General features: G+C 37.5%; 1 protein-coding gene across 2 annotated transcripts in view; it reads right to left on the bottom strand.

Moving 5' to 3' along the window:
- Positions 1 to 20,490, bottom strand: part of Tfec (transcription factor EC) — a 37,507-nt gene extending 17,017 nt beyond the window's left edge. Inside the window, exon 1 of one of the 2 annotated variants that reach the window (XM_036180346.1) lies at positions 20,311 to 20,490. In XM_036180346.1, coding sequence (XP_036036239.1) covers positions 20,311 to 20,490 — 180 coding nt within the window. Of the gene's footprint in view, positions 1 to 8,390; positions 8,457 to 20,310 lie in introns of those variants that run through there. The other variant, XM_036180347.1, reaches the window with a different exon arrangement.
- Between the last annotated feature and the right edge of the window lie 396 nt (positions 20,491 to 20,886).

The following is a 20,886-nucleotide window of genomic DNA, read 5'->3' as shown; positions in this document are numbered from 1 at the left end:
GATTTGTTAGAATGGCTTACAGGCTGCAGTCCAGCTAGTCCAACAATGTTTGTGTACCAAAAGAAGAATCCAGTAGTTGTTCAGTTCTCAAGGCTGGATGTCTCATCTGTCCTTCATATGCCAGAATCCCAAAGAAATAGGCTCTAACGCCATGAAGGGATGGATTTGGTAGTGACAGCAAGGGCAAGTAGGCAGAGAGGAAGAGCTTCTTCCTCTCATGTCCTTTAAATGGGTTTCCACCATAACGTATGTCTCAGATTAAAGGTGCATCTTCCCACCTCAAAGATCTGCACTAAAGGTGTATCATTCCACAAAAGATCCAGATTAAAAGTGAGTCTTCCTCTTCAAATGATTTAATTAAGAAAAAAAAAAAATCCTCACAGGTATACCTAGCCATGGGTTTTAGTTCCTGATGTAGTCAAGTTGGTGACAAAGGATAGCCATCACATATATAAATAATAATTATCAACATCAGTCAATCACCCCATCTAAAATGTAAACTGATTAAGACTATCACTAGGTAAATGTAAATCACAAGAGTCAGCTAGTAAAAGATACACAAATGTTGAACGGGAAAAAATGAAGTCAGCAGATTATAACTATAAGGGAGATGACATAGATATACTAGTATCAGAGAAAGTGGGCTTTAAAATTAGAAAATTCATCAATGATTATGACAGTTAATATCGGTGGCCAACTGAACAGGACCTAGAATCACCTTGGAGATGACCCTCTGGATGTGTCTGTGTGTAGATTATGCTAATTGAAGTGGAAAGACCCCTTGTAAATGTGGGTGGCAGCATTAGTCAGTCCAGGGACCAAACTGCATGTAAAAGAGAGAGCTACCTGTGACCGAGAGTGTAATATAACCAGCTTCCTTAAGTGCCTAGTCCCATGACTCCCCCACTTTGACGAACTGTGCCCCCAAACTTGAACTAAATAATCTCTTCCTTCCTTAAATTGCTGCTGTCAAATGTTTTGTCCTAGAACTGTGTTAGTCTGAATGTAATTGGACCTGATAAGCTTATAGGGAGTGGCACTATTAGGAGGTGTGGCCTTGTTAGAGGAAGTGTGTCCTTGTGGAGGTGGGCTTTGAGGTCTTTCTCCAGCTTCCCTCAGTGTGACAGTCAGTCCATTTCTTGTTGTCTCTGAATCAAGATGTAAGGACTCTCAGATCCAGCACCACATCTGCCTGCACGCTGCCATGCTCCCCACTATGATGATAATTGACTGAACCTCTGAAACTGTAAGCAATCCACCTCAATTAAATGTTTTCTTTATAATAGTTGCTGCAGTCATGGTATCACTTCACAGCAATAAAAACTCTAACTAAGACAATAACTAATAAAAGAACAGAGAGACTACATATAAAAAGTAAATTTAAAAAGGCCTAATTATAAGCATATATGTACCTAATGAAAACCACACCAAATATGTGAAGAATGTTAAAACCTACAGAAGTGAATAACCTAACATCAGAGTGGGAGGTTTTTATACATTTCTTTTCATTTTTGAAAAGTCAAGTAGACAAAATAATGAGGAATGCTATGAAACATTTGAACAAAAGTAATAGTGTGATCTTACAGATACTTTTACAGTACTTGCACAAATAGAGAACACATGATGTTCTCAACAACTTTGAAACATTCAAACATTGACTATATACTCAGTCAAAAGAAAACCTCAATACAAAATTGATTTGGAAAATTTTTAAAGTTGTTGGGAACTCAAGAGTAAAGATAAATTTGAGATTCCATCTTACACCTTTCAGAATGGCTAAGATAAAAAAAAAACACTAATGACAGCTTATGTTGGAGAGGATGTGGAGCAAGGGGAACACTCCTCCACTGCTGTTGGAAGTGCAAACTTGTACAGTCACTTTGGAAATCAATATGGTGGTTTCTCAGAAAACTGGGAATCAATCTACCTCAAGACCCAGCTATACCACTTCTAGGATGTTCAATCATACCACAAAGACACTTGCTCAACTGTGTTCATAGCAGCTATATTCATAATAGCCAGAAACTGGAAACAACCTAGAAGTACCTCAACCAATGAATGGATAAAAAAAAAAAAAAAAAAAAAAAAATGTGGTGCATTATACAATGGAGTTTTACTCAACTGTTAAAAACAATGACACCATGAAATTTGCAGGCAAATCGATGGAACTAGAAAAAGAAATCATCCTGAGTGAGATAATCCAGACCCAGAAAGACAATCATGGTATGTATTCACTTATAAGTGGATATTAGCTGTAAAGTTTAGATAACCATTCTTAATGGTCCACAGACACAGAGAAGCTAAGTAACAAGCAGGGCTTAAAAGGAGATGCAAGGATCTCCCTGGGAAGGGGAAATGGTATAGATTTTGTGGGTGGAGTGGGGGAGGGTAGGCTTGGTAGCAGGAGGGATCAGGTACGGAGGAGTGGGAGAAACAACAGGAATTGGCGGGGGGTGGAAGCTAGTGCAATGAAATCTCCATGGAATATGTAAGAGTAATCCTAACAAAGAGCCCTAGAAATGGGGGGGACACAAAGCCTGAATGAGTCATTTTCTATAATCAGGCAAGGCCTCAAGTGGAAGGACTGAGTTACAAACAGCCACACAACCTTCCACTTACAGTTTGTCATGCTTGCACATTGTTCTGTGTTAGGAACCTAGCAAAACTGTCATCATAGAGACTAGAGATCATTTATTCAGCAGCTGATGGGGGCAGATGCAAAGTCCCAGACCCAAACATTAGGAGGTGCTCGGGAGTCCTGGGGAGGTGGGGGAGGAAGAATCTGAAGAACTAGAAGAGTCAGAGACACCATGAGAATATGACCCACAAAGTCAACTGACTGAGACTCATGGTGCTTTCAGAGATCAGGGAGCCTGTAGAGGTCTGACCTAGGTTCTCTGCATATGTATTATGGCTGAGTAGCATGATGTTCTTGTGGGATTCCTAACAGTGTGAGTGAGGGCTGTCTTTGACTCTTTTGTCTACTGTGAGACCCTCTCCCTCCTACTGGGTTGCCTTGTCCAATCTTGATGTTATGTTAAATGCCTCATTTTATTGTATCTTGTTATACCATGTTTGGTTGATGTCCCTGAGGGACCTGCTCTTCTCCAAAGGGAGGTAGAAGGGGGTGGGTTGAGGGAGAGGGAAGGTAGGAGGAGAGAGACTAAGGTGACAGGATGGAGTGGAAACTGTGGTCAGAATGTAATGTATGAGAGAAGGATATAAATCAATAAATACAAAACAAAGAAGTAAAGATGAAATCATGCTGAAATTTAACAACTGAAAAATAACAAAAACACATAAAAAGTAATTTCTAGCATATGAAAAAACTAAATAAAAAATCTCAGGCTTAAACAATAACCTGAGAAAGATAGATTAAGGTTGAAACAAGATAAAATATTATTTTCAAGAGGTCAGGAGAAAAATAATAAAGTAATAGCAAAGCATGAAAAAGTAAATTCACAAAGCACAAGTCATTTGAGGGGAAATAAATTAACAGTACTATCATGTGTCTATAAGACAGATTAAAGAGAGAAAGAAGATAAACATAGTATACTATTAGAGGGGGAGTTTATATGGTGGCACAAATGTAATGGGAGTAACCAACCACTTTTTGCCTAAATTTAAGGCCCACTCCATGAGCAGGAACCAATACATGGCACGGGTAAAGGAGCCAACAGCCTGAGACTTGATAGGTCACAGACCAATGACTCTTAATGACATTGTTATTCCACAGAACAGATCATCACTCAGCCCTCATCAGAGAAGCTTCAACTTGTAGTATATGATTTTAACAAGGAGACCCACAACTGGACAATGTGCAGAGAGAAAGAGACTTTGGAATACTCAATCTTAAGTGGGAACATCATTGCTAAAGCCCTATCTTCAAGGTTCAGGGATCCATGAAAAAGAAGAGGTAGTAAGATTTAAGAGCCAGAGGTGATAGACAACTCCAACAGACTCTTACAGACTCAAGATAACTGACACAAATATGAATTCAGAGAGACTGCGACAGCAAGGTGAGACATGCACAGATTCAAGCCGCACAAAATCCCTGCATTGAGAAGGGACAGGGGACACTAAGTCCCATCTCCAACCATGAATCTATTTGGAATTGTTACCTAAGACAAGCAAAATCAATTTTTTTCCAATGAAGTGTCAATGGATATATCAACCACACTCAAAGACAGTCCCTAGGCCCAGTAGTAGTTGGCCAACACAAAACAAATTCCATGTTTTTGAAGATTTATTGTTTTGTTCTGGCTTTTGTTTGTTTTATTATTATTAGTGGAGTTTTCTGTTTGGTTTGTAGAGACACTTGTTGGTTGGTTGGTTGGTTGGTTGGTTGGTTGGTTGGTTGGTTGGTTTACATAAGTTTGCGTCTTTCAAACCTCACTTTTTGTTTTTCACTTTTTGAGATAGCAAAAACAGGAAGTTGGGTGGGATGGAAGATGGGGAGGTTCTGATGTGAGCTGGAGGAGGGGAAACGTATTTGGTAGAGTCCACTATCCCTGGCTGCCTCGAACTCTCAAGGTAGACCAGGCTCCTTTTGAACTCACAAAGAGTTCAAAACTCCCAAGTGCTGGGAGTAAAGGCATGTGCCACCATGCTCAGTCTTGTATGAAAGAACTTTTTTTTTGGGGGGGGGTGAGTTCGAGACAGGGTTTCTCTGTGTAGCTTTGCGCCTTTCCTGAATCTCGCTCTGTAGACCAGGCTGGCCTCAAAGAATGTTAAATAAAATTAAAATAATCAGTAAGAGATTACATTAAGCTTTCTTCTAATATCTGGGCCAAGATAAGCATGTCAGCCTTCACCTCTGTATTCAACAGATAGTCTAGACTGAACAATTAGCTGAGAACAACGAACTCACAGATTATCAGGACCTGCCCCAAATGGTGTCTGTTTACAGACAACAGGATTCATGATCTTATGTTTAGAAAATCCATAGATTCCATAAAAACAAAACACATCAAAACAAAAACAAAACCCTGCATTTAAGCCAACAAATGAAGCTGCTAGCCCACTTGTAAAACAGAAAATCAGTTGTATTTATATATATGAGTAATGAGCAATCTAAAAAAGAAATTAACACCTTTCTACTTAAAATGACCTAAAAAATGATGTAGGAATAAGCTTAATTCCCATAAAGAAAAGATGTATACGCCAAAAAAATAAAAAATACAAGTAAAGAAGACATAAAAATGGAAAACATCCCATATTTCTAGAAAGAGATAATACTGTCAAGATGGTAACACTACTCAAAGCAGTCACATATCCAATGTTATTGCCATCAAATGAACACACATTTTTGAAGAAATTAAAATTTATGTGGATTACCAAGGAACACTAATAAACTAAAAATAGTCTTGGAAAAGAGCAAAGTGAAGAATTAATACTTTTGGATTTCCAAGCCGAGTACAGTGCCACAGTAACACAGAGTGTTATTCTGACATCAAGACAATCATATAGGCCAATAGGGAATAACAAAGCCAAAATGAAACATCCTTATATAGTCTGGTAATTTGGTCAAGATTGCCAAGATGACCCAGTGGCAAAGGTTAGTCTTTTCAATGAATGGCATTGGTTTCAATAGTTATCTAAGGGGAAAAGAGTGATTCTGGGATCTTATCTCATACATACTTAAAAATTAACTCACAGTGGGTTAAAGAACTAAACACAAGATATACAACAGTAAGACTCTTGAGAGACAATACACAGCTCTTGATAACAGTGGAATCAGCAGAACACCATTCTGCCAAAATGTAACTTTTAGGGACACCAGAGAAAAAGAGCTTTGCCTTTGTTTACAATTGGTGCTGTCTGGATACAAAAAGGGTCTACAGCTAAAATTATTGCAGAAGCATCTACACAAACTCTAAATTGTACATATATCCATTCCTCTCACCAGGAAACCACACACTCTGTGGCCTAAATTCCACTTTAAAAATGATTCTTACTTTTCATGTATCAGATGCAATGTGACCCCTGATATGACATTTTAAAATAATGATATCCACTATGGAATTTCATCTCTGTTTTTATTCCACAAGCTCTTCAGGTACCTACACCTAAATTATGCATCTCCATTTGGTGTATCTACATCCCTCCTAATAAACTCCCACTTTCTTTCTCATATCAACATATTTAAAATACCCTTAAAATTTATTTGACCTCAAGAATGTGAAGTCTAAAGTTCCTGCCATTTAACTCATATATAAACTCGAACTTTTGTGTCTAACATTCAAAATGCCATGGTAGCTTTTTTCTTACTGATTTGATATTATTTCCAAAACTTCTAAATTTCTAAACCCTTGTGATTATCATGCATGCATATACTAAAGTTTTCAATAGAAGATATTAGGCTCCAGTGTGGGTAAGGGTTGTGATTACAATGAACCTGTGAATCTGTAGATGAGGAATCTTTAGAGGATAATAAAACACAGCACAATAGCATGCGATATGCCATAGTCAATAATTTGTTACATATCAGGTATAATATAATAACTCAAATAACGTCTTAAGTCATCTTTAGAACAACTTTGTAGGGTGTCTATGACTATCGTTCTAAATGTGAAGCAATTGCAGCTCAGAAATGAAATAATGATCCAAGTATTCTACAACCAGAAGAGCAACAGAGGTCACGAGGGGACAACTCGGGGTCTTGTAGCACTGTTCTAGAAGCACAAAGATGCAAGTTCGATCTCCCAAGCCCATGTGAAGAAAGATCAAGAGCGGTGGGTGGCATTTGCTTGTAATATCAGCACCAGGGACGTGGAAACGGGTGCCTGGGACTAACAGGCCATCCAGCCTCACCTACTCTGTGAGGTCCCAGCCACTGGGTGGTGACACTTCAAAGAAAAAAGTTGTACTAATAGTCTAGACTCATGCTTATATGGCACAAAGACTGTATTCTCTACTCTCTACCACACCGCAGAAGCATTCTTGTCTTTAACTTATCTTAGTGTTTTGAATAGTCAGAACAATGTGGAGCTACTGACTGTATTTTTCTTCCCCACTGCTCTTTTCTGAACTCCACCCCACCCATAAGTATCAAAATCAAACAGTTTCTCTCCAGGGCTTAACTTAGGGGCCAGCCCTACCCAACAGGCTTGCTGGCTGGAGGCAACTTGGTTTATTTTTCTCTTCAACAAAGAACTGTAGGACTAATAAACAAATAAAACTTTAAATGTAATTTATACTTCTTATTCCAACATTTCTCATTTACCTTCACTTAGCAACAGAAGGGACAGCACAGTATACACTCAGGATGTTTCGAGAAATAATTTTGGTTATGAAAACCCTGAAGTTTTTCTGAAAATGCGTATGTATTGCCTAGATAATCTCATTATAAATATTCAAAAATGAACAAAACTTATGGAAGGTTACAAGTTAAATTTGCAAGTAAATTTTCAGTGAACTAACAAAAGGCAAAAGGAGCCCTAATTAGGGTGTGTGTGTACGTGTGTGTGTGTGTGTGTGTGTGTGTGTGTGTGTGTGTGTTATCACATATTTAGTGAGAGTTTTCAAAGGATACTGACCACTGTATTTGTTTAGAGCCTCGCCTTTTACTTTTCTATGGAGATATTCACTGTGAATCTAAAATGGTAAAACTGGGCAGGAGACTTTGATAGAGAACCTGGGCATAAAAGAAGATAAACTCCTGTTCTAAAGAGGCACACTGCAGGGAAGCGTAGGCTGTGGAACATATACACACATGAAACACTGACTTTCCAAAGATTATTTTACTTCCTTGTGGGTGTTGATCCATTGAGATTCAGGGAGCCAGATTTTTCCAGCTTTAGGACGTATACCACCAATTGCCTCAAACTTTATTTTATTTGTTAAAACATCACTCTGAGGCTTAAATGACAAACACTGAGCCATGAAATCCTGCTGTGTTATTTTGTTATTATTATTTTTGTTCTATTGTAAGTGGATAAAAATAATGAGTGGGGCTGGAGCTGGAGTTTCCTTGGCAAGCTAGCTTTAACACAAACAGGACAATACAAAGTTGGATGCTCACAGTTTCACATCACATATACTACACGCTCATTATTCTTTTAGCACTAAAACAGAACTGTTGTTAGTATGAGTACAAAATAAACAATTAACTCAATCCTCACAGTTTATACAAAAGTCACAATAAAACATTAATTTTAGCAGTTTTTGACTAAATAAACTACATAATTTTAAGCATACCCCAAACCACTCCAAAGTTGTTTGTAAGTAAACAAGCACTTCAAAACACACAGTTAATTATAGTTTACCCATTTCAATGTTAATGTCTACATGCCTTATTTTACCGACTATAACTCTATAAATTTTAAATTCAGCATTTAAGTCAGTTTCATCTCCAAATAGTGAAAGAATTTCAAAATGTGTGTACTCACCAGTTTCAACTTAGAAGGGTCTATAACTTTCACAATGGCAATGGTTTTTTCTTTTTCCTTCATCATTCTCTTCTTGAGGTTGCGAACACTAACCAGGAGAGGCATACAGAAACTCCTGCACTAAGGTGAACTTTGCTTCTTCCTTGGACTTTCAGACTAATCTGGTCTAGATTGTGACGGACAAAAGCTTGCTCATTGAAGTCATGCAATCCTTTCAAGTTACAAGCAAGCACAGGGGCTTGTTAATATTTACTCAGTCCTTGTCTCTGGAATGGTCTTGAACTATAACAGTTTACTGAGATTGCCAAATGCCACCAGAATTTACAGATACCTAACTGAAAAATATCCAAGCACGTTAACATAAATGAATTACTATCCACAACAGTACCTCTAAAAGGAAAGAATAACTAATGCCAATGGGTAGGAATTAAAGGACAATATCTAAACTCAAAAGTTAACTAGTCATCCAGATTCAGCGTAGCAGACAGTCAGACCTGTCTCAGGTCCCCCTCATACGTCTATGGATGAGCTACCTTTTCACAATGGCTGACACAGAAGTACAAGACCAATATTGACATGGGTTTCTTACAGGAATGGAACCAAGCTCCAAATCGTCTGTCTAGTCATTTAAAGAATGAGTTTGACCAGGTTCCTACACTGCTCTCAGCATCTTTCTGCTGTGTAAAAATATAATTGGTCTCTATCACATGGATATTTTTTCTGAAAAACATACACAGTTTTCTCATGAAAATTACATTATAGTCATTATCACACTGTGTAACCAATGAATAGTGGTTGTATTTTATTGTCTCCCCTGTCACGATACTGCTGCCCTTTAGCCACTAAGAGTACTCATAAGTAGGAATTCTAATGGGAGCAATTAATTACAATGTTGTACCTGAGTCTACAGTGCTTTGTTTAGTATTTAGTTCCTGACACCCATGTTGTGTGAGGCACTGTGGGAGCTGCTAATGATGAACTATTCAGCAGAATGTTGTTTGAGGAGAGAATGTTGAGAACCATGAGATTTTAGAAATATTGGGTTTGATTGGGACAGACTGTACAGGTAAGAAGAATAAAATAAAGAAGAGTACAACATGATTTTTGGAGTTCTTGATGTTATTACTATTTTTCCTGATCAACCAAAATAGATTTGGGGAAATAAGGTGCCTTCAGTTTGAGATATCTGTTGTAACACAACAGATATCAAATAAGCATAGGACAGATAAGTTGAACATGGAGAAGAAAGACCAAAGTTGGAGATGGTATGACACCATCTACAAAGATACATAAGAGAGGGCTGAAGACTGGGCCTAGAGACACAGCATTTTACCAAATGTCAGAAAACAAAGAGCTAGAAAAATAGATGAAACATCAGACAATCAAAGATGTATTTCAGAAAGTGACTCAGGGTGTGGTTAACCACATCAAATGCAACTTGGAAGCCAAGTCAAATGACAATAGAGACTTTTATACCAGATATTAAATTGATGTAATTTTTTTTTCCATTTTGAAGGTTTGGAAGGAGGAAAGCGAATGGGGAAATCATATAATTATAAGCTCAGAAAAACCTTTTCAATTGGTGTTAAGAGTTTATTTAAAATCATGAAGACATAAGCTTGGTTGAAGAGGAGAGAATGGGGTCATCTGGTGATCTCGAAATGGAGGAAATGAAGGCAGTAAGTCTTGTTTTGGGGTGTGTGAATGGGAGAATGTTTGTGTGCTGAAATAACATCATGGTCAGAAAACAAATGTGGTCAAATAGAGTTACTTAGTTTGGTGTGATTTGAGGCAATTATGGAAGACTAGGACAACACTGATATGAACAGTACCATAGGTCAATATCTACTGATGATATGGGAGATGTACACAGAAAGAAAACTTGTTGGTTTTTTTTTTTTCATTTTCTTTATTAAGAAACTTTCTACTCACTTCACATACCACCCACAGTTTCCCCCTCCTCCCTCTTCCCACTCCCCAGCCCTCTCTCCCAAGCCCCTCCTCAGCACTACATCCCCCAAATCAAGGTCTCCCATGGGGAGTCAGGAAAGCCCAACACACTGAGCCTAGGCAGGTCCAGGCCCCTTCCCATTGCACCAAGGCTATACCCAAGAAATGCTCAATCTTACCACAAGGACACATGCTCAACTATGTCCATATCTGCATTATTCATAATATCCAGAACCTGGAAACAACCTAGATGCCCCTCAACTGAAGAATGGATAAAGAAATTGTGGCACACATACACAATGGAGTACCATTCAGCAGTAAAAAAACAATGACACCATGAAATTGTTGGGAATTTAAGAATGAGATAGAAACTTTTTTCTATTCTTATAGTATGACAGAAAAATAAAACAAGTGTGGAGGTTTAAGAGAACTGCTGAAGCAATTGAGTGAAATTTAGTTGGACTGTACATATTTTTCTCTCCAGAGTATTATGTAACATTTTGGAAGAGTGGATGATAGATGTGAAACTTAAAAGTACAAGGAAGGTTGACATTACACAGTCTCCACTACTGGCAATCTTACTAGGAAGTGGTTATAGGTTGTCTCACAGCAGTAAAGACGCATGTGAAATTTGATGATGTATTTAACATGATCAGCATGCATAGTGTGGTAGATGCTCCTCATTTATTTGCTCAGGTAAAGATGTGGTAAAATAAATGAGTTCATCCAGTACTGAAATTTAATCAGGATATGAAAATGAGAAGTGAATTGTGCTTGTAAAAAACCAAAAAGGAGGGGATATATCTAGACAAATTAAAGAAGATTTTTTATTTAGATTCTGTGAATGGGAAATAATAGCTACTGAAAAGAGTAACATCATCAAATGGTATGTCATCACAATGAGCTTAAACACAAGTTAAGTAAGAAAGCTAGAGGGAAAATACTTCAAAAATTGAGATTGGGTTATAACTTTATGAAATAAAATACTGAACTTATGGATAAATTAGCAAGAAGAGCAAGAGCTCAGATATGAGCTTGGGAGGGATGGTTATAATCGGAAGAAGAAAAGTAACAAGAATGGATGTTAAGGAAGTAGAAGTCAAGGTTGATGAAACCAGACTGACTGGGCTAAGCATTGCTTTTGATGGTCTGGGTCCTTGTGCTCTGCTTTACACAGGTGTTGCCCAGAAACCAATTCCTTGTACAGGTGATCACCTCTCCAGAGCATTCAGAAATGGGCAGGTTGCCATTCCAGGGTCTTTTCCCTCGATATTCACTGTTAGGGTAAAATGAAAACTCTGAGCACCTACCCTGAAAATACAACACAAGGAAATCAAATTAATTAGAAACTTTCTTTGTGGTAAAGAGAGGTGGCCGCCTGTCCAATATTCCATCTCAGCTGGTCCTGTATGTGTGATTCTCAGTCACCTGTGATGTCTAGAGTCCTGCATGCTAGAGGAAAGGGGAAAGAGATGGTTCTCTCAATAGAAAGTCTATTTAGAATTAGGAAAGAAGAAAGAGATACTTTCATAGACCATATCTCAGGCCCTGAATTTCAAGCATCTAACTTAATGTTGTTTAAGTAAATGAGTCATTGATCAATGGTTGATCTCAACCTACAAAATGTAGTCACTCACATTATCCAATTGAAACTTTCTATATTTCTTCTTCTTGTGACTTCTAAAGGATCATAACCCACAAACTAATCAGCCAACACTGACCCTTCAAGATATGTGGAAAGAGTATATACAAACTTTAGAGATAACATTTCTAGACTAGTAATTGGACTAGTAATTACATTGAGTAAAGTAATCAAATAAAAGATAAGATAACATCCCTTCTTGGAATATGATTCCAGGAATTAATACTGACTTAGACACAGAATTCTTTCTACATTAAGGTGATGAGGCCTCTCTCTTTTTTTCACCTCTGAATATTGGCTCAGAAATAATTCATATTTTATCATAGTAATTTTTTCTGTCTTCAACAAGGGAGTAAAGCCTATGAATCTCAATCTACTAATCATAGCGAAAGAGTCAAAACTGAATCAGGACCTCATGAAGGTATTTGATTATAGGCAAGGCTTCAAATAGGAAATGTCAAAATTGAATCATTCCTGGATAATGCTACAGCAGATTAGATACAGAATTGGATGCTTGAATATAAGTGTAATTAGATAGACAGACAGACAGGTGATAGATAGATAGATAGATAGATAGATAGATAGATAGATGATAGATAGATAGATAGATAGATAGATAGACAGACATATGATGATAGATATACATACACACATACATTCATACATAGAGATACATACATAAACACACACACTCACACACACACACAAAGAGAGAGAGAACAGTGAAACTCTATAATCTTTCTTGGCGTTATATGATCTTCTTGTACCAAATGTTTAGCAATACTCATCTGTTGTCATCTGTCTATTTCAAAAGTGCAGAAGAAAACACCATTCCCCAGTCAAATGAAATTACTTTGTTTTATAAGTTGAAATGATTATTAATTTTAGTCTTTTAGACCTTTTGGGGTCTGTAAACACTTATTGTTCTTTGCATTAGTGGACAAAGGCCTGTTCTTTCCTCTTTAAACAGTCCTATACTGATTATAACTCCAATGATTTCTAGCTAACAGAATTCGGAATACTGTAAATAATGGTTAAAGTGCTGCTTTCATTTGAAATCATAGAAAATTTCAGTGCAGACTGAAAGTTTATTTTGCATTTTTAAATTTTAAAACACTTAGCTGTGTATATCAAAGCCCACACTGTCTGAGTGCTGAATCTGAGGCTGCTTTCCCTGTATCTATCACCTACCCTGTGCTCCCTAGTGACTACCACACAAAGCCCCCTGGGGCCACACTCCTGAAATCAGCATCAGTATCAACAGAGTGCTTCCCATGAAGTGTTTCAAACCAAAGTCCACAGCCTTAACATGTTGACAGAGGACTTCTAGATTATCTATTTTCTTCTTTTAAAATGTTTTGTAAATGTTCAAAGGTCAGTGGTGAAATTTTAGCTAACTAATCTGTCTTTTTAGATTATATAAAAACATAGTATTTACTTCATCTCTGTAACTAGTGATACAGTAACAACAATACACAGAAACACCTTAACCAACAGTACCACACACTTGCATGGTGCCGGAGATATGCTAGTTCTGTCTCTAGTTATTGGCATATCCCAATCACTTAAGCTTCATAGCAGCCCGTGAGATGAATTCAATACTTATCCTCATCATACAGAAAGAAATCAAAAGGGAAAGAAATTGCCCACCTTGCTCCAGATTACCTCCTTAGTGAGTGGCTGAGGCACGTTTGAACTCCTGGACTCTGAATCTGTAGTCCTAACCTCAATCTAATCTCTATTTGCATTTTCATTCTCCCCCACTAAAACCTTCCTTTTCTCTGCAGAGATGGCTTAAGAAATAACTAGTAGACGAGGAAGGCTTTTAAAGGTTTCTACTTATAAAAGAGACTATGTGCTTCCCTTTGCTCCTTTTATTCCTTTTTTCCTCCTATACACTTGTAACAGTGAGCTGTGATTGTCAATTTGTCACAAGAATCACCTCTCAGTGAAGGGCTGCCTGGATCACACTGCGGGATGGATATCCCTGAAAAAGATTTTCTTGCTAATTGCATTGATTGAGGTGGTAAGACCCACCCTACCTGTGGGCATCATCCCTAGGCCAGACGCTGGACTGTACAAAAAGGAAGGAAGTGAGCTCAGCACTAGCATGTATATATGTACTCTCTCCACTTGACTATGGATGTGATACGGCCAGCTACTAGTAGATTATAACCTTGAACTGTGAGCTAAAACAAACGATTTCTCCCCAAATGTTCGTTTTGTTGGGACATTTCATCATAGCAACAGAGATGAAACTAGTAACCACTGGAGCTCTAGTTTTCTTCTTTTCATTGTACTTGTGTGTGTGTGTGTGTGTGTGTGTGTGTGTGTGTGTGTGTGTGCGTGTGTGTGTGTGTGTGTGTGTGTGTGTGTGTGTGTGTGTGTGTGTGTGTGTGCGTGTGTGTGTGTGTGCGTGTGTGTGTAAGTGTGTGTGTGTGTGTGCGTGTGTAAGTGTGTGTGTGTGTGTGTGTGTGAGTGTGTGTGTGTGTGTAAGTGTGTGTAAACTGAAGAAGGTGTGAATGCTGAGTTGAGATACATGGCCGAACTATGAGTTTCTAAAGACATAAAGAAACAGCCAGTAGTAAACACTTCCAAATACATTAAACTGCCCTACAATCCCATTACTTTTGCATTCTAAGCGGGGTGGTTGGTCAACTTGAGTCAAGTGTTGAGAGACTCTGTTAGGATACTCCAAAACACAACTCTTGTCAATAATTTCACGAGACCATTCAAGTAATAATTACCAAATACTTACCAAGCACAATTTATTTTCAGATATTTCAAGAACTAGAGGTATTACTACAACAGCCAACAATGAGAAGTTCTTGCCTTCATGGAGTTTGATCAGTATTAAAAAAGCAAACAGTAAACAGTAGAACACATGGACTAGGGGTTGACCTAACTCATTACTCATTCACTCTAATTCAACTAATTATTGTTGAAAAGAAATTTGCCTGTGTGCAAGGTATGTCATTTTTGTCATGAAGTAACAAACTAAAAGGATGAGAAACTGTTATTTAATATTTAAAATGTATCATGTGGTATGAAAATGCCATTATGAATGCAGTCATTGAAATATCAAATCTATATGGAGAATGATCAAGGAAAGACCTTAAGAGGGGCAGGGGAATAAATCTCAAGTTTGTGTATCAGAGAGAATTACAACCATTCAGACAAATAGCAAAGAATGAATGAGAAGAGGTCAAGAAAAGGCATAAGGCAGCCCTGAACTCTAGAGAGCCATGTGTGGGCCCATATGGCAAAGCACAGAGCAGTAAAGGAGTGAATGGAAACTCTAGGCTAGGAGCAAGGGTTAGTGTAAAGGGCTCCTGTCACTCCTTTAAGTACAATTGTCAATTTCACCACGGAAAAGCATATATGGGGAAGCACGTCTCTTAATATTACCTATCTCTGTGCTGATACCGCTAATCTCTCACTTGTATCTAATTCTATGCATTACACTAGAATCTGACGATACTTCACGGGCTTATAAGGTGATACTTTGGTTATCATTGGGTGAATTAAATATTCCCTTTTATTAGTGAAGGAGAAGGCTTAAAAGGAAAGAAGGAATAAGACAAAGACGTATCAATAACTACCATCTCCTGAGCTTGGACCATGCCATTCTGTTTGGAAGTTTTAAAATACCAAAGTCAAATTGACTCTTCTTCCAGGTATGATGTTAAACTTCCAGCTCTGGAAAGGTTGACGCAGGAGGATATTGAGTTCAAGGCCAGTGTAAGCTACATAGTGAGGCTCTATGTCAAACAACAAAAATAGGTATTTAAAAAAAAAAACCAAAACAACAAATAAAATCTTTAATATATAAGAATGTGAGTGAATGATTAATCTGAGACCATAAATCTTACAGCTTCTTTGACCCATGGACTTCTAACCACAGCCAGAGAAACAGAATTGTAACCACGAAAGAAATGTCTAGCTACTGGGGATAATATGTGTGTGAATGATGGCAGCATGTGTCAACTGTAGATACAATTCCAGTTCAGAGGCCATATTTAAAACTCTTACATACTAAACAATAACACTCTATAAGATTCTGATTAAACTGGCATTCATGATGGCTGTGAGACACTTTCATAGAAATAGTTTCTACGCAGTAGTTAAGGAAGGAAATGTTGTCTGCAGTCCCTTTTTATATTGCAGTAGGTAGCTAAACCCATTGAGAATATCACCCTTTCCAACTCCCTTTAACTAAGGCTGCCCAAAAGACCAAGCAGGACACATATTTCCTGTATGTGTATAAAATTTCTAAAAAGGCAAAGGTAAGGCATGAGCCCAAGGAATTGCAAAAAGATCCTCTGGAAAACCCAGAAGACTGATATATGCTGCCTTCATGAAACATAAGATTACTTTCTAGATTTTACTAAAATTGACTGACATATTAATTAACTTTAGAACTTGTCTTTTCTTGAAAAATCAGTAGTAATCCTTCCAAGAAAATAAACTTTGGAAGAGGTAGTTGAAGGATAAATTGTATTGGGTGTAGTTTTAATATTTACTATGCAGATGACTATTGTCTTGCATATAGTTTGTGTTCTTCATGAAATGAGCAAGGAAGCTAACTCTGCACTCCACTTCCCAGAGTTATATATATATATATGTTTATACACTTTAGGCAGTTCCATATGCATACATGTACATACACACACACACACACACACACACACACCCCTCCACTACTAAAAAGTGTAAATAAATACACATCCAGGGATCAACATTCAGCTTTGTATTTCAGAGAATCTTGCATTGTGATAATTTTGTTTTTCATCGAACACTCTATCAGGTCTTCATTCCTTCCTACTTTCCATGTTAACACAAAACACATTTTAAAAAATCTTTCTTTCCTCTTTAGATTCAAATGAAACCCTGAGTGCTCTACCTTTGTCCTTTGAAGCTGTGAATTTACTATTAGAAAAATATCAGCTTGAAGCAGGAGTACTCACAGGCCATTCAGATTAGGAGAGGACGGCTAAGGCGTAAGAGAACAGAGCTCCAAACTAGTCAAGATAAATAAGGAAAAGGAAAAGAAAGCTCTGTAATCAACATAACTTATCTACAAGAAGATGCTAAAGTTTTTTCCAAGTTCTAGTTATTTTCTACTTTGTATCCTTTTTTTCTGCATTTTTGAAGATTCACTTAAAAGCAAAACATGTTCCATGAAGCTAATTATTCTTATTTATTTGGAAGCCTCAGCATCACTCGATGCCATCTATTTAATAAATGGTAAGGAAGAATTTTTAAAAATGTATTGAAAGGCAAATGTAAAAAGTCTATTTATAATTCCATGAAATATTTAATGTAATAATATAATTCATTTTATTGTAGTTAGTATTTTAAGAGCACAAAATTGGTGTTCTTTATATAACTTCTATAGGTTTCAATTTTATGGATATTTAAGATATTGATGAATTCAACTGAAGTTATTCAGAAAACCTAAACCTTTACAATTAGAATTAAACCTTCTAAATAAATAGGATTATTAGTGGCTCATTGATAACTAATTGAGTATTAAAATGAATTAGCTAATTTAGTATTAAAATGAGAACTTATATTTTATTATGCATAATTGATATATATGATTAATAATTGCAGACCAATTAGTTAAAGACACATTTCTTTTGTTATACTTTCATCTGAAATATTTTCTACAAAAGTGTTCATTTCAATTCCTAGCACTTATAATAGACTTCATAATCAGCCATTGATAAAGGTGCCATTCTGCACCACTATCTTCTCTACCAAGAGCAAGTGGTTATCCTGTACAATAAAGGAACTTCCGGAGGCATCACTATCCCTGACTTCAAGCTCTACTGTAAAGTCATAATAATAAAAACAGCTTGGTCCTGGCATAAAAACAGACACTTTGATCAATGGAATCAAATTGAAGACCCTGACATTAATCCACACACCTAGGAACACCTGATTTTTGACAAAGAAGCCAAAATTATACAACAGAAAAAAGAAAGCATCTTCAACAAACAGTGCTGGCATATATGGATATTGACCTGTAGAAGACTGCAAATAGATCCATATCTATCGCCTTGCACAAAACTTAAGTCCAAATGGATCAAAGACCTCAAAAATCCAGTTACACTGAACCTCATAGAAGAGAAAATGGGAAGTAGCCTTGAACGCATTGGCACAGGAGACAACTTCTTAATTATAACGTCTGTAGCACAGACACTCAGAGAAACAATAAATGGGACCTCTTGAAACTGAGAAGCTTCTGTAAGTGAAGGACACTGTCAATAAGACAAAACTGCAGACTACAGAATGGGAAAAGATCTTCACCAACCCCACATCTGACAGAGGGCTGATCTCTAAAATCTATAAAGAACTCAAGAAACTAGATATCAAAATATCAAATAATCCAATAAAAATGGGGTGCAGATCTAAACAGAGAATTCTCAACAGAAGAATCTCAAATGACCAAAAGACATTTAAGAAAATGTTCAACATCATTAGCCATCAGGGAAATGAAAATCAAAATGACTCTGAGATACCATCTTACACCTGTCAGAATGGCTAAGATGAAAAACACCAATGACAGCTTATGTTGGAGAGGATGTGGGAAAAGGGGAACACTCCTCCACTGCTGGTGAGAATGAAATCTTTTATAGCCACTCTGGAAATCAGTATAGTGGTATCTCAGAAAATTGGGAATCAACCTACCTCAATACCCAGCAATACTACTCTTGGGCATATACCCAAAAGATGCTCAACCACATCACAAGGACATAAGCTCAACTATATTCATAGCAGCATTATTTGTAATAGCCAGAACCTGGAAACAACCTCAACTGAAGAATGGATAAAGAAAATGTAGTACATTTACACAATGGAGTATTACACAGTGGTAAAAAATAATGTCATCATGAAATTCATATACAAATGGATGGAACTAAAAAAAAAATCATCTTGACTGAGGTAACCCAGAGTCAGAAAGACAAACACGATATATACTCACTCATAAGTGAATATTAGACCCAGAGCAGAGGACAACCAGGCTACAATCCACAACCCCAGAGAAGCTAGATAAAGAAGAGGACCCTAAGAGGGACAAACATGGATTGACCCAGGAAGGGGAAAGGGTTAAGATCTCCTGCATAAACTGGGAGTAGGGAGTAGAGGGGAAGGGAGGGGAAGTGATGGAAAGTGGGAACATGAGGGTTCGAGATGACTGAGTTGGTGAGGGATGGAGAGGGAGAGCTATGAAAGAGATAACAGAGTGAACCATTAAGGGGATGGGGAGAACTCTGGAGCCAGGGAAATCCCCAGGAACTCACAAGGATGTCCCTAACTAAGTCTCATAGCAATGGTGGACAGGGTGCTGGAACTAGCCTTCCCCTATACTCTGATTAGTGTCTACCCTAATTGTCATCATAGAATCTATATCCAGTGACTGGTGGAAGCAGATGCTGAGACCCACAGCCAAGCATTTGGCCAAGTTCCTGGAGTTCAGTTGAAGAGAGGGAGAAGAGATTATAGGAGCAAGGGGATAGGGGTGGGGTATCAGGATCAAGATGGGAAAAATCACAGAGATAGCTGACCCAAGGTATTTGGAGCTCACAGACTCTGGACTGACAGCTGGGGAGCATGCAAAGGTGCGCACTAGACCCTCTGAATGTGGGTGACAATTGTGTGGCTTGATGTGTTTGTGGGTCCCCTGGCAATGAAACCAGGACTTATCCCAGGTACACAAACTGGCTTTTTAGAGCCCATTCCCTGTGGTTTGATGCCATGCTCAGCCTTATGCAGGGAGGAGGGGCTAGGTCTGGCCCCAACTTGGTATGCCAGCCTATGTTGGACTACTCAAGAGAGACCTTACCCACTATGAGGAGGGTTTGGGGTAGGATGGAGAAGGGGGGAAGGGGGAACAGGGAGTGATATGTAAAATGAAAAAAAAATTAAATAAAAATGTTACCTTGCCTCAGATATTTGCTGAAGTAACAAAAAACAGACTAATGTGTATTGTATAGATGGAAACAGTCTTTGATTATGTAAATTTAATAAAGGCATTATTTGTTGAAATGTAAAAAAAAATTAAACCTTCTAAATACATAGGATTATTAGTGACTCATTGATAACTAATTGAGTATTAAAATGAATAGCTAGTTTAGAATTAAAATGAGCACTTATAATTTATTATGTATAATTAATATAGATATATGATTAATAATTGCAGACCAATTAGTGAAAGACACATTTCTTTTGTTATACTTTCATCTGAAATATTTGCTGCAAAGCTGTTCATTTCAATTCCTAGCACTTATGCTGGACTTCGTAGTCAGCCATTGAACATACATGCCGTTCTGCACCACCATCTTCTCTCCCGAGAACCAGCAGTTTTGTGAATGGGTTTCCTGCACAGCCAGCATCACTCTCTGGGCTCATGGGTCCATGCTCTGCCAGAGGCATGTAGCTTGGTGCTGGAGGTGGTGTCCTCTTGAGAGTCTGGTTGAATACCTGGTGGTCAAGGGTCATGAATGGTGCTACTTGCTGTCTCTGGCCCTTCGGTAGCTGTGGCCTTGTAGAGCTTTCCAAGTGTGCCTGGACCTATAGATTCCAAAACAGATAAACAAAACATGAAACACAATGTAGTAAGTCAGTTTTTCCCACAAAGGACTTGGGGCACTAAGCATTCTATAATCCAGAGTCTTTCAGAATGTATTGATGCTTCTGTTCTAAGATGACAGGATTTTAGCGATCTGATGGTTTTAAGAAATGAGTTAAAAATTGATAAAAAATTATAGTTTTAAAAGTGAATATATATATATATATGTATATATATATATATATATATATATATATATATATATATATATATAACTATTAGGAATAAATCTAAAACACCAATAGTCTATGAGTATCTAGAAAAAG

The sequence above is a fragment of the Onychomys torridus genome, chromosome 3 (assembly GCF_903995425.1).
Source record: "Onychomys torridus chromosome 3, mOncTor1.1, whole genome shotgun sequence".
In the NCBI taxonomy this organism is placed as follows: domain Eukaryota; kingdom Metazoa; phylum Chordata; class Mammalia; order Rodentia; family Cricetidae; genus Onychomys; species Onychomys torridus.
Note: the sequence above shows the minus strand (reverse complement) of the source record. Positions and strands in the feature narration are given on the sequence as shown.